This window comes from Thalassophryne amazonica, chromosome 10, assembly GCF_902500255.1.
Source record: "Thalassophryne amazonica chromosome 10, fThaAma1.1, whole genome shotgun sequence".
Classification (NCBI taxonomy): domain Eukaryota; kingdom Metazoa; phylum Chordata; class Actinopteri; order Batrachoidiformes; family Batrachoididae; genus Thalassophryne; species Thalassophryne amazonica.
Window position 1 is genome coordinate 104,010,429 of NC_047112.1, and position 17,591 is coordinate 104,028,019.

Consider the following 17,591-nt stretch of genomic DNA (forward strand, 5'->3'; position numbering starts at 1 on the left):
CTCAAACCATCGTGACGGTGATCAGTTACTGAAACACACAATGTCACCCACTACCAGAGAGGGACTCACCAAACACAGTGCCTGAGAACATTTATCACCGCCACTCATAAAACACATTGACTCATGACACCGTACATGTCTTAGAATAGAAGAGAGCCTTTGAAGAGAGTCATTGTACATACATACAACAAAATTTGTCCTCTGCATTTAACTCAACCTAATTACAGTTAGACACAATCCAACCACTAGGGGCAGTGGGCAGCCACAGTCCAGCACTGGGTACCAATTCCAGATGCAGAGACGCTCTCTTGGTCAGGGACAGAGAAAGAAGCAGACCCTATAAGCATATTTTTGATTGGGGGAGGAAACCGGAGTGCCAGGAGGAAATCCACACAGACACGGGGAGAACATGCAAACTCCACAAAGAAAGGTCGGGAAGCGATCTCACGACCTTCTTACTGTGAGGCACAAGTGTTAACCACTAAGCCACCATGCCGCCTTAAGGCCCCTTCATACATAAGTACAAATGTGGCACGAAGCAGAAACCGTATGCAATTCGTGTAAAATCGGAGCTGCCTCCAACGCCTCGTACAGCTGTCGCGACATCTATTTGTGCACATCAGTGGCTAAAAGACAGAGTGTGCACTGTGAGAGTCCATTCGATCCCTCTCGCGGTAGTTGTGGCCCAAATTCCAGCTGACACACACGAACATCTAACACCGCTCACTTGACATTGCCGCAAGCGTGAAAATGTGTGGCCATTCACACTGTTAGCATGAAAATAATCAGTAGACGATCACTTTCAAGCTGGCTGTGAAATTTGTCTAAGTGCTCCCACAAGTGTGGCATTGCAAAACAGCAACACACACGTGGCGTACCAGAGTGTCGGCTCCCTCCACAATACGTGCCGTACATGTGAATTGTGCATGTGTTGCACTCCCCCTCTATCTGCCACACGTGGCATGCCGGGGGGGAGTGAGCACGCTTGCATGAACTGCTGATACGGTGCACACAGCACAGCGAGCCGCCTCCCAGTTGCTGACCAGAGACTCACTGACAGCTACAAATGAATGACGGCTCAGTGCACACGACGTGTCACATTAGAAACACAGAGACCAGAGCCAGGACAGGTATATTAATAAGTACTACACTACCTACATACATAACAGTAAGTCCCTTCGGCTGCTCCATTGTTTGCACTCGGGGTCACCACAGCAAATCCAAGGTGGATCTGCATGTTGAATTGGCACAGGTTTTACGCTGGATGCCCTTCCTGACGCAACTCCACATTGCATGGAGAAATGTGGCAGGGGTGGGATTTGAACCCGGAGCCTTCTGAACTGAAACCAAGCGCATTAACCACTTGGCCACCTCCCCCAACCTACATACATACAAAATAACTAAAACGAAATGATTGCATAACACAGACACAGAATGACACATTGGTGTGTGCGCTGAACTGACAGGGGCATGGTCGCCAACAGCAGCAGCTGTTGCAATCTCTGGTTCTGGATGTCCCAGCTAGAGAACATGTACCATGTTTGGATGGACATGACCTAACAACTGTCCACTGTGACGTGTGTGTGTCTGCTTGCTGTCCTCACGTGGACATACATTAAAACATATATCGCTTTTTCGATGGGCTACAGCGAGTGAGCACATAGTGTGCACATTGACAGGCTGCCCCAGGTGAAACGGACCATCAGATTGTAACATATAGCGGGCAATCTGAATGTTTCACTGTTCTCACTGTGAAAAAAAAACAAAAAACACATACAAAAAAATAAATAAAACCTATGTTAACTGTCACTGTTTCAGCACAGTTTCCTTCTGGATTAATAAAGTGTTTTCTTATTATTCGTATGATGTGTAATTGATGCCTGATGACTTGATGGCCTGTGTTCGAAATGACTAAAACAAATAGATTTCATTTTGCATGGTAAAATATTTCATTTCTGTCATAAAGAGCGGACAACACAAGTATCCTCCTTCTGTTCCTCTGTATGGATGTAAACAAGGAATAAATGAACTGACATGAATGAATGCTCATATCATGGACACACCAGCGGCTCCGCATGTCCCGTTATCCAGCGTGCTGAACAACACTGCGTCATATGGACTACAACTCACGTGGTGGATGTATCATTTGGATTCCCAGCTGAGCGTTCACGTGATCAGATGGATATTTTCACATGGGGCAGCCTGGCTGATTATGTCCAGTGCGCACTGACGTACTCGCTCCTGACCGCGTTGCAAAGGTGACATATGTTTTTATGTATTACCAGGTGAGGACAACATACTGATACATGCGCATCGCGGTGGAGTGTTTAGACGTGATGGTGTTCATGTGTTCCCCAGCTGTGAGTTGCGAGGACACAGCACCTAGCAGCTGCTGCTGCTTGCCACAGACACGCCCACCTGTCCGGACCAACTCACAGCTGGAGAACATATATAGTGTCATGAACAACATCAGCTCTCAACACTCCACGCAATGCATGGGTGTATATGGGTGCTCATGGGGTGCTCATGCTCTCATGACATGCTGATAATTACATACAAACAATATCACCTCTGGATCGCCCAGCCACATCTTCACTGATTAATATCACTTTGAGCAGATGAAATCAGTTAATCAGTGAAATCACCTGCAAAGAAAACCTGCACCCTCTTGACCCTTTCTGGAACAAGTTGCCCACCCCTGGTCTAAAGGATCTTACCGCGTGGGCTCAGGAACACTTCAGAAATCCATTGTCAGTTAACACAGTTCGTTGCTACATCTACAAGTGCAAGTTAAAACTCTACCATGCAAAGTGGAAGCCATACATCAACAACATCCAGAAACGCCGTCGCCTTCTGTGGGCCATAGCTCATTTGAAATGTTGTGTGCTGTGGTCTGATGAGAACAAATTTCAAATTGTTTTTGGAAATCATGGATGTCATGTCCTCCGGACAAACGAGGAAAAAGACCATCTAGATTGTTACCAGTGCAAAGATCAAAAGCCAGCATCTGTGATGGTATGGGGGTGTGTTAGTGCCCATGGCATGGGCAACTTACGCATCTGTGATGGCACCATCAATGCTGAAAGGTACATCCAGGTTTTGGAGCAACACATGCTGCTATCCAAGCAACGTCTCTTTCAGGGACGTCCCTGCTTATTTCAGCAAGACAATGCCAAGCCACATTCTGCACGTGTTACAACAGAGTGGCTTCGTAGTAAAAGAGTGCGGGTACGAGACTGGCCTGCCTGCAGTCCAGACCTGTCACCCATTGAAAATGTGTGGCGCATTATGAAGCACAAAATAGGACAATGGAGACCCCGTACAGTTGAACAACTGAAGTCGTACATCACGCAAGAATGGCAAAGAATTCCACCTACAAAGCTTCAACAATTAGTGTCCTCAGTTCCCAAATGCTTATTGAGTGTTGTTAGAAGGAAATGTGATGTAACACAGTGGTAAACATACCACTGTCCCAGCTTTTTTGAAACATGTTGCAGGCATCCATTTAAAAATGAGCAAATATTTGCACAAAAACAATAAAGTTTATCAGTTTGAACATTAAATATCTTGTCTTTGTGGTGTATTCAGTTGAATATAGGTTGAAGAGGATTTGCAAATCATTGTATTCTGTTTTTATTTACATTTTACACAATGTCCCAACTTCACTGGAAGTGGGGTTGTAATTAGCAGGTGAAGCAGGAAGAAATGAAAAAATATGCACGACAGGTGAGTTCCATGAGCAGAGTTGGTGACACCTGACTGAGGAAGCTGGTTTGCATTTTAGTGTTAATTCAGTCTAATCACAGAGTTGAGTCACACATTCTGAGACCTCCTAAAAAACAAAGTACCACTGAGAGGACAAACACCATGTTTAACCTCTAATGCTGCTCTTAGTCAGACTTTACAAATTTGGCTTCAATATGCTTGGATCTTTAATTAAATTTATTATATTATTTGTGTAGAAACCATGGATACGTGGTGTGATTTGTGTCACCTTGATGAAAGCATCCCTGCAGTCCACAGCCTGAGCAGAAGTCAGAGGTTTGGTAACGCTTTCTCTGGTGGTCATTAAGGAGCGCTTAGTCAGACTCGTCTCCAGGGCTTTGAGATCCACCTGAAGTAACGGCACAAACAGACACAGCATTTTAGCCCTTATGAGTACAGAAACATAAAAAGCCATGGATGTGGAAATGCCAGCAAATCCACGAACCCCTGAGGGTTAACAAAAACACAGTCACTCAGGTTGTTTAGATGGTGACAAATTGTATTTAAGATGCCTACCACAGCACAGCAGACTGTCAGCTTTAACCCCTTGGTCAGATTAGCCACAATTGAATTTGTCACTTGATTGGCATTCAAAAGTCCTAGTTACTTAGCATTACTGTGCACAATGCTTAATGATAGATTATAGGAGACCTCTTCAGAACACCAGGGGCTGTGTGGGTTTCTCCAGGTAAAACTGGAGTTGTGTCAGGAAAGGCATACGGTGTAAAACTTGTGCCAAATATCAATGGGGATCTGGCAGTATCTGCTGTGGTGGCTCCAAACAAAACGAGAGCCGCTGAAAGGACAGCAAAGGATAGAGCATTTCATCTATGCTTGACTGCTTGATAGAACCAAAGTTCAAGTGATTTGTTTTTGTACCATATGACCCTTTTACAAACCTTTTATTGTGATTTTTTTTAGAACTGAAATGAAAATAAAAATTATGCATACTGTGCAAATTTTTTTTTTACATGTTAAAGACTTTAGCAAAAAAAAAAACAAAAATCGGGGAGGCAGACATTCTGAAGTCTGTAAAGGACCTTTGTGCCTTGTGCCTGTTACTTTCAGTGTAAGAAATGTGTTGCTGGACATACTGTTATGCCCTGGCAAGGTGGCATCTGATCTGCACCAGGGCCTGTACAGCCCAGCTCAGTGTGCATGTCTCAGTGACCCAAGCATGAAATGAGGTTGAGGTCTGAAATGAGCTGTTTCAGCCTTCAACTCAACTCAGAAGAAAATGTCTTCATGGCAACATTGTTGTGTGACTGTGGATATGTTTAACATAACTCTTCAGCCATATGTCACTGAAAAAAAATCGGTACAAAACAGAACTCATTAAAAATGCCAATCCACATATGAAATGGACAGTAATTCTGATACCATTCACTTCAATTAGTATGATTTTATGAAACTTTCTTCCATGAAAATTCAGTAAGGTATGTCTTCTATAATATATTCCAGTTCTAAAGCAGAACTCTACTAGTGTATACTAAGGTATATCTAAATATCAAAAAAAAAAAAAAGAGAAGAGTAGAGTTGAGCCACTTAGGTGCCTGGTCTTGTGAACCAGGGATGGTAGGTTGAAAAGCTTTTTAAGGGCCCTGTCCCACTGGGGAGAGGATTAATTGCGTACACAAATTACGGGCGTTCGTTGTCGTCCGCAACAAAAATGGCCAAAAATGACAAACGTCCCAGTATGAATTACAGATATATTAATAATATATAGCGAATATATGATGAACAATCACGGTTATATAACGCATGTAGTGAGGAAACTGATCCCACACATTGAGATTATCATGGCAGTATTATGGGTGAATTATGAATGCATCGCGCATGTGTTACGCGTGCACGGCATCTGCATTGTGGTCATAAAATAAGCTCACTCGGGCCGTCGGCATCACTATTCACACCAACAATACAGGCTCTGGAGCATTTGCTGGATTTGGACAAGTTGATCACAGAGTTTGTTCATGTTGTCATGCGAGGGTTAACTGTTCATGAGTTTGGGGAGCAAATGGACTGCATTTATATAGCGCTTTTCCATCTGCATCAGACGCTCAAAGCGCTTTACAATTATGCCTCACATTCACCCCGATGTCAGGGTGCTGCCATACAATGCGCTCACTACACACCGGGAGCAATAGGGGATTAAAGGCCTTGCCCAAGGACGCTTAGTGATTTTCCAGTCAGGTGGGGATTTGAACCCATGATCTTCTGGACTGAAGCTCAACACCTTAACCACTAGACCATCACCTCCCCCTTTAGGGAGCAGGAGGGGGGAAGCCGCTCAGGGTGTGAGAAGGTGTTTTTTTTTTTTGAAAGAGAGAGTTTCACAGAAAACAGACTTCAGCGTGAGTTGTGGCTAAACAGCAACTCTTCCTTTTGTTGGAGTTAAATAAAAGTCCTGGAGGAGACCCGATTGCAGCAGCTACATCTTTGTGGATTTACACAGCTGGACCGGCACTGACTGGCAGGTATGTTGCTTTCTGCCACATATTGTCGTGTGAGCCGCCAGAAGAGGAGGTACTGCTGGCCCACCACCAGAGGGCGCCCTGCTTGAAGTGCGGGCTTCAGGCACGAGAGGGCGCTGCCGCCACGGACACAGCCGGGAGTGACAGCTGTCACTCATTATTTCCTGACAGCTGTCGCTCATTCTTCATCATCTCACTCCATAAAACCCAGACGTCATCTCCACCTCATCGCCGAGATATCGTACTTCTATGGAGGTAATATCCTCAGCCATTTGTGTTTAACTTATAATCTGTATATTGTGAGTGTTTGCAGGCATACCGGTCCCTTGTTTTGTGGAAGCTGAGTGAGTGCAGGACGGCACTCTTTTCCTCTGAGGGATCACTGCATACTCATCAGAATATTGAGTGAAAGGTGGAGGTGGCATTCCCACCGTTGTTGTTACGGGGTGTACACACACCCACACTTGACTGTCTTTGTTCTTCGCCGACAGTAGCAGATCTGACAGTCGGGGACGGTGATCACCTGGGAATTCGGGACTTGGCGGCTCCAGTATTCACCAGGTTCGGTGGCGGCGGAAATCGTGTGGTTCCGGCTCTTCTCAGGACAGACGTCTTCTATCCTCGAGCCTGCCCACACGTCACCTTTGTGGATTGACTGTTATCATATTCTGAGATTGTCTGTGTATTCGTTGTGCACCTTCACAACATTAAATTGTTACTTTTTGGCTCATCTATTGACCGTTCATTTGCGCCCCCTGTTGTGGGTCCGTGTCACTACACTTTCACAACACATATAGTTTTTGGGTTTACGTGACGTGTTTGTTATGCAATCACAGATTGTCCGAAAATCAGCTGCAAAGCAGATGTAATAAAAACGCTTTATTCGTGGCCAATCTGTATGCAGCTACAACATATTTTAGTTTGTGATGTGAACGTGATAGGCATGATATATATCTGTTTTACACACTATACCGGTCCACTGCCAAGCCGCAAATCCCTGTCAGTTGCGGATATCAGTGGTTAACGGCAGATATACAGCACATAGCGTGAGTATGTATTGTGTTTGAATTGAGTATGTATGGAGTATGTAAGGCGGATGTCATCCGCAGGCAAAATTTTGTGCAGCTCAAAAATCCTGGACACGGAAGAATGTGCCTCTGCAGATAATTGCGGATGTGTGCGGGTGTCGGCCAACTCATACAAGCATGTTTCACGCATATTGCAGATGTTAAGCGAATATGAGCTAATTTTGTGCGCAATCCATACGCAAATCCCCCTAAACGCCAGTGGGACCGGGCCTCAAATCAGATCTGCTCGTTAGTCTGCATCTAAAAAGGAGTGATCACACCTTGGAGAGCTGTTGCACCAAGTGGACTGACATGAATCATGGCTCCAACACGAGAGATGTCAATTGAAAGAAAGGAGAGGATTATCAAATTCTTAAAAGAGGGTAAATCATCACGCAATGTTGCAAAAGATGTTGGTTGTTCACAGTCAGCTGTGTCTAAACTCTGGACCAAATACAAACAACATGGGAAGGTTGTTAAAGGCAAACATACTGGTAGACCAAGGAAGACATCAAAGCATCAAGACAAAAATCTTAAAGCAATATGTCTCAAAAATCGAAAATGCACAACAAAACAAATGAGGAACGAATGGGAGGAAACTGGAGTCAACGTCTGTGACCGAACTGTAAGAAACCACCTAAAGGAAATGGGATTTACATACAGAAAAGCTAAACGAAAGCCATCATTAACACCTAAACAGAAAAAAACAAGGTTACAATGGGCTAAGGAAAAGCAATTGTGGACTATGGATGACTGGATGAAAGTCATATTCAGTGATGAATCTCGAATCTGCATTGGGCAAGGTGATGATGCTGGAACTTTTGTTTGGTGCCGTTCCAGTGAGATTTATAAAGATGACTGCCTGAAGAGAACATGTAAATTTCCACAGTCATTGATGATATGGGGCTGCATGTCAGGTAAAGGCACTGGGGAGATGGCTGTCATTACATCATCAATAAATGCACAAGTTTACTTTGATATTTTGGACACTTTTCTTATCCCATCAATTGAAAGGATGTTTGGGGATGATGAAATCATTTTTCAAGATGATAATGCATCTTGCCATAGAGCAAAAACTGTGAAAACATTCCTTGCAAAAAGACACATAGGGTCAATGTCATGGCCTGCAAATAGTCCGGATCTTAATCCAATTGAAAATCTTTGGTGGAAGTTGAAGAAAATGGTCCATGACAAGGCTCCAACCTGCAAAGCTGATCTGGCAACAGCAATCAGAGAAAGTTGGAGCCAGATTGATGAAGAGTACTGTTTGTCACTCATTAAGTCCATGCCTCAGAGACTGCAAGCTGTTATAAAAGCCAGAGGTGGTGCAACAAAATACTAGTGATGTGTTGGAGCGTTCTTTTGTTTTTCATGATTCCATAATTTATTCCTCAGAATTGAGTGATTCCATATTTTTTTCCCTCTGCTTGGTCTAAAAAAGTAATCGTTACTGACTGCCACAATTTTTTTTTCCTGATTTCTTATAGTGTTTCTTAAAGCCAGAAAGTTGCCATTTGAAATTACTTTATGTTTGTGTCATGTCTGTGATCTGCTTTTTTTCTACAAAATTAAACAACTGAATGAACATCCTCCGAGGCCGGTGATTCCATAATTTTTGCCAGGGGTTGTACAAGAAATATAGTTACTACATAATATTATAGGAGTTATCTTCTAAAACCTAAATATTAATACAGGAGAAGATTGTAGTATACGTCTACTTAGTCTTTAGACTAGTAGTAAAATTAAATTATAGCTAGTAGGCTAAGCTATAAATATGGTTATTTTATTATAGAAACAGAAGCTATGATGTAATATGTTTTAGGTATCTATCTAAAGTTCACCCTGCTAGCTTACTATAGGAAAACAAAATACATATTCGATATGCTATCTAATGGAAACCCCAAACTTAGATACTATATGTTGATATCTATTAAAGAACCCAGAAACTGAAGAATCATTAAAAATCTACACCATGTAAAATAAAAATGTAAATAATGAAAACAAGCTAACTATTGCTAGAAGAGCTACCGTAAATAGGCCGTTAATAAGACAACCGTACAACCGTACCTTGCTAGCCAACAAGATAAAACAAAGCCTGTAACTAACGTATAAAGTATAATAGCGTAGTTTAACCCTACAATAAGTTATTAATAAATACATATAACAACAAATGCAAACAAAAGTGTGTATAAAGTGTGTATGTTCAACATAATTACATTGTGATTGTGCATGTGCTTTAGGGGGTGAACGTACCTCCAAAAGTTTGCTGCTCATGCTGAAATGTGTTGATGTGAGGATATCACAGCCCTCCAGATTATTTATGATTGTGGCTGAAATGATAAGAAAAAACAAAAACATTGAGTCGCTCAGCTACTATTTCAGGCCTTTTGCATGCAGGTCTACCTTCAAAGTCCACGTTCCCCAGGTGGAGGATGGCAGCCAGCAGTTTGCAGATTTCCCATGAGTCATTCTCTGTGAACATGAGGATCTTCAGAGCTGAGCGGAAGTGGGCGTATTCCTTCACATCGTCACGCCCTTCACAGCTGGTACTGTTACCCTGTTTATACGGGGTTAAAGGTCACTGTGAATGCTTGACTCACATTGTGCACATTTGTATCAAAATCTGGCAAACAGATTTTGAGTTCAGTGGTTCCTTTACCATGATCAAATAGTTGTACTCGACCGCATTCCCAAGGGCAAGAATCTTTTTCTGCTCAGCTTGCATGCCCATCAGCATGTAATAAAATATGTGGTAGTTTCTTTCCTCAGGTGCCTGCACAAAAAAAACAAAACATTTTTTTCCCCACAGCAAAAGTTTGTTGCTATTCCTGGAAAAATGCAGCATGCCAGTTGACCCACCTGACGACAAACTCTGGACTTCTCCAGCAGGTAATGTTCAATGCGGGCCCCTTCAATGGCGCCGCCCTTGGTAAAGTTGATATCGATGTACTTTCCAAAGCGACTGGAGTTATCGTTGCGAATGGTTTTAGCGTTACCAAAGGCTGAGAGAACAACAGACATGAATTACCAGAAATCCGGTGAGCAGGATTCCTAAAGAGCATAAGGCGGTGTTGGTCTCATACCTTCCAGGATGGGGGTGGCTTCAAGAATCTGCTGTTCTATCCAGGAGTGCTGACCGCTCACCGCAGCCAGGAACTGCAGCATCAGCTTGGTGCTCTCAGTTTTCCCTGCACCAGACTCTCCACTGGTGAAGAAATATGGAAATAAGCACACCTAAAGCCATACTGCATTTGATATAATTATTTATGAGGCATGAACTAGTGTATTTTGTTATTGGATGTAGGATAAGTCAGGAGTTAGAACCTAGAGCTTCAAAGGCCGGATACAGCTGTAGACTGTGTATATAATGGACAAACCTTCCATGATTTCACCCACAGGTTTTCTGAAGCTGGAGCTCAAGTGGGTTGGGTTTGGATGCAACCATCTTGGCACAGGCTATGTATTTATTACGACTTTGTGCTTTCTGAATACACCATGTATTACAAAGAAGCTGGAGTCTGAATTACGTTTGTCAGCCAACATATGCGGTAGGGAGGAGTGCACGTTGGCTTCTTTTTTCAGCACCAGAGGTTGTTGCTTAGATACAGCCTTCACATTTCATGAGTTTCATCCTCAGATAGTTTTTTATTTTGTCAAACGTTTTGTGGTGGTGGTAACAACCATCAGCTAATGGCGCTCACACATTGCTGTGTGTAGATTAGAGGTGGGCGGATCGATCCTAATATCGATAATATCGATACCAACGCTGGTATTGATATTGAATGATCCTCATGTAAAAAGATCAATACTAATGTAGCGGGATGAAGGTCCCGGGTCCTGATTGAAAAGACATTCCCGCTAGCTTGGCTAACGGGGAATTCCCCTTTGGCTGACCTGGTAGAGGAATGGTCTTTAGTGTGAGCCGTCCGGGTTCGATCCCATCGCCGTCCCAGCCACAAAGGTCCTGCGGTCACAATCTGGCGTCACGAACAGGATGTGGGTAGTCACAGAACATGCTTAAATGCACCTGTGACTTTGGAACGAAGTCAAAAATGGTGGGGAGATATGTAGCGGGATGAAGGTCCCGGGTCCTGATTGAAAAGACATTCCCGCTAGCTTGGCTAACGGGGAATTCCCCTTTGGCTGATCTGGTAGAGGAATGGTCTTTAGTGCGAGCCGTCCAGGTTCGATCCCACCGCCATCCCGGCCACAAAGGTCCTGCGGTCACACTAAAGATTTTTTTCTCTCCTGCACGCACTGACTGCTGCACACGCAGATTCATCAAAGTCTACTCTCTGTCTGTAAGAGCAGCGCTGCCCTGTGTCACACAACACTGAGCAGTGCACCCTTGTATTGTAGTTTGTCAGCCCTCTACCTCAGGAGATTTTGTTTTAAGTTGTGTTGAGTGATATTTTTTTAAACAAAAATGTTGATTGTGATAATAAAGTTTTTTGTTGTCACGTACAATGTTTGGTGAAATTCTATCCTAGGTCTTTTGGATTCTTTGGATTGATGAAGGTTAAATATGAAAAGTATCGGTATCGATATCGGTGATACTGGGTCTGTATTTACTTGGTATCGGATCAATACCAAAATTCCCGGTATCGCCCAACTCTAGCGTAGATTTTAAGGCATGCTTTCTCCTGTGTTAGCCAGTTGTCTGATAAAACTCAGTACAGATGGGAAATAAATTAGATTTTTCTTCATTTCATGTCATTAATATAGCGCCAAATCACAGCAAAGCTGCCTCAAGGCGCCTCACACAAGTAAGGTCTGACCTTATCAACCCCTAGAGTAAGCACACAGCCAAGCACTTCAATGTACAGCAGTGCAGGGTTCCAACAGCTTCTTAATATATGTTCTCACTACGGGGTCAGGTTTGACATCAAGTATAATGCCAAAAAGAGCATGATAATGATATGTAGGACCAAGGAGGATCAACATCTTAACTTCCCAGGTTTTTATTTGTCTGGTCAAGCCCTGCCTGTGTGCACCAATGTAAAATATCTAGGACACATTGTTAACGATAAGATGGAGGATGATGCTGACATGCTCAGACAGAGAAGAATGCTGTATGTCCAAGCCAATGTGTTAGTGAGAAAATTTCATTACAGCTCTGATGAAGTGAAGGTGAACTTGTTTAGAGCTTACTGTACCCCTATGTACACGGCCCCCCTCTGGGTGAGGTATAAGAAGGAGAGTTTGTGAAATCTTCAGGTTGCGTATAATGACTGTCTCAGAATCCTGCTCAAGAAGCCCAGGGGTAGTAGTGGCAGCAAGCTTTTTTGTGAATTAAGGTTAAATACCTTCCAGGCTACCCTGAGAAGACTGATGTACAAGTTTATATGTAGACTGCAGGGGTCCAGGAATAATCTCATTATGCAGTTGACCAATCCCAGGTGCAGTTCTGTTAGATACCAATCCCATATGTGGAAACACTGGTATTTGTGCCTTTTATAGAATGTGTATGCACTTTTTTTTAATGCCATCTTTTACTGCTTCTATTTATTAGATGCCTTTTTATTGAATTTGCATAAGCACTTTTTAATGTATGTACAACCCCTGGCAAAAATTATGGAATCACCGGCCTTGGAGGATGTTCATTCAGTTGTTTAATTTTGTAGAAAAAAAGCAGATCACAGACATGACACAAAACTAAAGTCATTTCAAATGGCAACTTTCTGGCTTTAAGAAACACTATAAGAAATCAAGAAAAAAAGATTGTGGCAGTCAGTAACAGTTACTTTTTTAGACCAAGCAGAGGAAAAAAATATGGACTCACTCAATTCTGAGGAATAAATTATGGAATCACCCTGTAAATTTTCATCCCCAAAATTAACACCTGCATCAAATCAGATCTGCTCATTGACATTGACCCTATGTGTCTTTTTGCAAGGAATGTTTTTGCAGTTTTTGCTCTATGGCAAGATGCATTATCATCTTGAAAAATGATTTCATCATCCCCAAACATCCTTTCAATTGTCCAAAATATCAACGTAAACTTGTGCATTTATTGATGATGTAATGACAGCCATCTCCCCAGTGCCTTTACCTGACATGCAGCCCCATATCATCAATGACTGTGGAAATTTACATGTTCTCTTCAGGCAGTCATCTTTATAAATCCCATTGGAACGGCACCAAACAAACGTTCCAGCATCATCACCTTGCCCAATGCAGATTCGAGATTCATCACTGAATATGACTTTCATCCAGTCATCCACAGTCCACAATTGCTTTTCCTTAGCCCATTGTAACCTTGTTTTTTTCTGTTTAGGTGTTAATGATGGCTTTTCATTTAGCTTTTCTGTATGTAAATCCCATTTCCTTTAGGCGGTTTCTTACAGTTTGGTCACAGACGTTGACTCCAGTTTCCTCCCATTCATTCCTCATTTGTTTTGTTGTGCATTTTTGGATTTTTGAGACATATTGCTTTAAGTTTTCTGTCTTGATGCTTTGATGTCTTCCTTGGTCTACCAGTATGTTTGCCTTTAACAACCTTCCCATGTTGTTTGTATTTGGTCCAGAGTTTAGACACAGCTGACTGTGAACAACCAACATCTTTTGCAACATTGCGTGATGATTTACCCTTTTTTAAGAGTTTGATAATCCTCTCCTTTGTTTCAATTGACATCTCTCGTGTTGGAGCCATGATTCATGTCAGTCCACTTGGTGCAACAGCTCTCCAAGGTGTGATCACTCCTTTTTAGATGCAGACTAATGACCAGATCTGATTGGATGCAGGTGTTAGTTTTTGGGATGAAAATTTACAGGGTGATTCCATAATTTATTCCTCAGAATTGAGTGAGTCCATATTTTTTTCCTCTGCTTGGTCTAAAAAAGTAACCGTTACCGACTGCCACAATCTTTTTTTCTTGATTTCTTATAGTGTTTCTTAAAGCCAGAAAGTTGCCATTTGAAATGACTTTAGTTTTGTGTCATGTCTGTGATCTGCTTTTTTTCTACAAAATTAAACAACTGAATGAACATCCTCCGAGGCCGGTGATTCCATAATTATTGCCAGAGGTTGTAGTATTTACTTGTATAACCACAGTTTTTCATGATTTCTTCACATCTGTGAGGCATTACTTTTGTTGGTTTGGAACCAAGATTTTGCTTATTTACTTGTGTGCTTGGGGTCATTGTCTTGTTGAAACACCCATTTCAAGGGCAGGTCCTCTTCAGCATAAGGCAACATGACCTCTTCAAGTATTCTGACATATCCAAACTGATCCATGATACCTGGTATGCGATATATAGGCCCAACACCATAGTGGGAGAAACATGCCCATATCATGATGCTTGCACCACCATGCTTCACTGTCTTCACTGTGAACTGTGGCTTGAATTCAGAGTTTGGGGGTCGTCTCACAAACTGTCTGCGGCCCTTGGACCCAAAAAGAACAATTTTACTCTCATCAGTCAACAAAATATTCCTCCATTTCTCTTTAGGCCAGTTGATGTGTTCTTTGGCAAATTGTAACCTCTTCTGCACATGTCTTTTATTTAACAGAGGGACTTTGCGGGGGATTCTTGCAAATAAATTAGCTTCACACAGGCATCTTCTAACTGTCACAGCACTTACAGGTAACTCCAGACTGTCTTTGATCATCCTGGAGCTGATCAATGGGTGAGCCTTTGCCATTCTGGTTATTCTTCTATCCATTTTGATGGTTGTTTTCCATTTTCTTCCACGTGTCTCTGATTTTTTTTTTTTTGTCCATTTTAAGGCATTGGAGATCATTGTAGATGAACGGCCTATCGTTTTTTTGCACTTGCGTATAAGTTTTCCCCTCTCCAATCAACTTTTTAATCAAACTGCGCTGTTCTTCTGAACAATGTCTTGAACGTCCCATTTTCCTCAGGCTTTCAAAGAGAAAAGCATGTTTAACAGGTGCTGGCTTCATCCTTAAATAGGGGACACCTGATTCACACCTGTTTGTTCCACAAAATTGACGAACTCACTGACTGAATGCCACACTACTATTATTGTGAACACCCCCTTTTCTACTTTTTTTTTTTTAACTTATCGCCCAATTTCATAGCCTTAAGAGTGTGCATATCATGAATGCTTGGTCTTGTTGGATTTGTGAGAATCTACTGAATCTACTGGTACCTTGTTTCCCATGTAACAATAAGAAATATACTCAAAACCTGGATTAACCTTTTTAGTCACATAGCACTACTATTATTCTGAACACTACTGTAAAAAGGAATCCCCTGTTCAAAGGGGAAACGTGCAGAAATATGTTCCCCATTTACAAAACAGACTTGAAAATTTGTTTTTCAGTATAAAAAACACACTGAACAGAATCTGTGCTCTTGTCCAGCCCTGCTCAGAATTACTGACACCCAAATATAGTCAAAGACAGAATTTAACATACATTCAGAAATAAATGCAAATTAATTAATTTGGCAAAATCATTTTTTAAATGACCAAACACATTAAACAGTAACAACAAAAATGTGTTCATATTATGAATGAAAAAACACAAACATATTAATAAACAAACCCCCCTTTGGACAAGTCAGAGGTTGGATATGTGAACATTTCCAACGTACTGAAGATGACTTGGACTTAATTAACATCAATCATTAAGAAATCCAGAAATACAAACACAGAATTCTCCATCTCGTCAGCTGCATTGAGTTAAATCCATTAAATCCACACATTTATGGATTGTTGTCGCTAACTACTCTGTGTCGGTCTCAGGTGACAGCGTCATTTTTGACACCTGCACAACATGGTCAGGGGGCGGAGTAACACATCTAATGTGAAATGGTTTTAATATTTTGCAACTGTCCACGCAATGTTTTATGGTCTGAAATTTCACACGATTAACCTCTCGAAGTCGGCTCAATGTTTTTGTGCGGGCTGTTTCGCCGTGATTCACACTGATTCCTACTTATTCATGCTGTGTGAAGGGGCCCTAAGCTTTGACGAGCCAAACACACCCTTTCACAATGATTTGCCAACCAAATTACTTACAGAAAAATAAACTGTGCAAACAATAGATTTGGATTAGAATGTGAATAATCCTATTGTGTCTGATGATTTGCAGATGTTCATGCTGGATTACGTTTTACCGGCGACATTCAGTCATAAATATTCCAAACTATACATTTTTGGAATCGCTACGATCAGACAAATAATTTGGTATACCTTTCAATATGATTGGAACATTTTTAAATTTTGACCCCAGTGTAATTCTTCATTGACCCCTGTAGGTCATTAGAGGTCAGCCCCACCATGCCTCCACATCTGAAAATAAACATTACTTAATTTAGAATATGTGTGCCAAATTTGATGCTTTGGTCACAAAATGAACAATTGATATGCTTTGAAATACTTATCAATGGAAGCACTCAGCTGAGAGTAATAATCCCTTCAAACATGCAAAGAAGAAAAAAAAAACAGTAATTTTTTTTCTGTAAACCTCCTTAAACAGAGAGAGATAGAGATAGAGAGAGACAGAGATAGAGAGAGAGAGAGAGAGAGAGAGAGAGAGAGAGAGAGAGAGAGAGAGAGAGAGAGAGAGAGAGAGAGAGAGAGAGAGAGGTCATTTGGCTACTTTGACAAATTCAATTTTACACCTTTGGATCTTTTCAAGTGACCCAACTGGGGCAAAATTGTCAACCTCATTATCTGTTTGTGTGGGCTTCTGTCTGTCTGTCTTTGCATATGTCTCTGGGCTTCTGTCTGTGCATGTATTCATGTCTGTCTTTGTTGTGCATGTGTGTGTGTGTGTGTGTGTGTGTGTGTGTGTGTGTGTGTGTGTGTGTGTGTGTGTGTGTGTGTGTGTGTGTGTGTGTGTGTGTGTGTGTGTCTGTCAGTCTGTGCGTATGTCAGTCTGTCTGTCAGTCTGTGTGTATGTCTGTCTGTGTACATGTCTGTCTGTCTGTCTGTCAGTCAGTCTGTGCGTATGTCTGTCTGTCTGTCAGTCTGTGTGTATGTCAGTCTGTGTGTATGTCTGTCTGTGTGTATGCCTGTCTGTCTTTCTGTCTGTCAGTCTGTGTGTATGTCTGCCTGTCTGTCTGTCTGACAGTCTGTGTGTATGCCTGTCTGTCTGTCAGTCTGTGTGTATGTCTCTCTGTGTGCATGTCTGCCTGTCTGTCTGTCTGTCAGTCTGTGCGTATGTCAGTCTGTCTGTCAGTCTGCGTGTATGTCTGTCTGTGTACATGTCTGTCTGTCTGTCAGTCTGTGCGTATGTCTGTCTGTCTGTCAGTCTGTGTGTATGTCAGTCTGTGTGTATGTCTGTCTGTGTGTATGCCTGTCTGTCTTTCT

General features: G+C 42.1%; 1 protein-coding gene across 1 annotated transcript in view; it reads right to left on the reverse strand.

Moving 5' to 3' along the window:
* LOC117519325 (unconventional myosin-VIIb) overlaps window positions 1–17,591 on the reverse strand; it is a 107,245-nt gene that overhangs the window by 87,690 nt on the left and 1,964 nt on the right. Inside the window, exons 5-10 of the mRNA XM_034180680.1 lie at window positions 10,390–10,511; window positions 10,166–10,308; window positions 9,966–10,079; window positions 9,710–9,863; window positions 9,560–9,636; window positions 3,995–4,114 (exon numbers count right to left, since the gene is read on the reverse strand). Coding sequence (XP_034036571.1) covers window positions 3,995–4,114; window positions 9,560–9,636; window positions 9,710–9,863; window positions 9,966–10,079; window positions 10,166–10,308; window positions 10,390–10,511 — 730 coding nt within the window. The remainder of the gene's footprint in view (window positions 1–3,994; window positions 4,115–9,559; window positions 9,637–9,709; window positions 9,864–9,965; window positions 10,080–10,165; window positions 10,309–10,389; window positions 10,512–17,591) is intronic.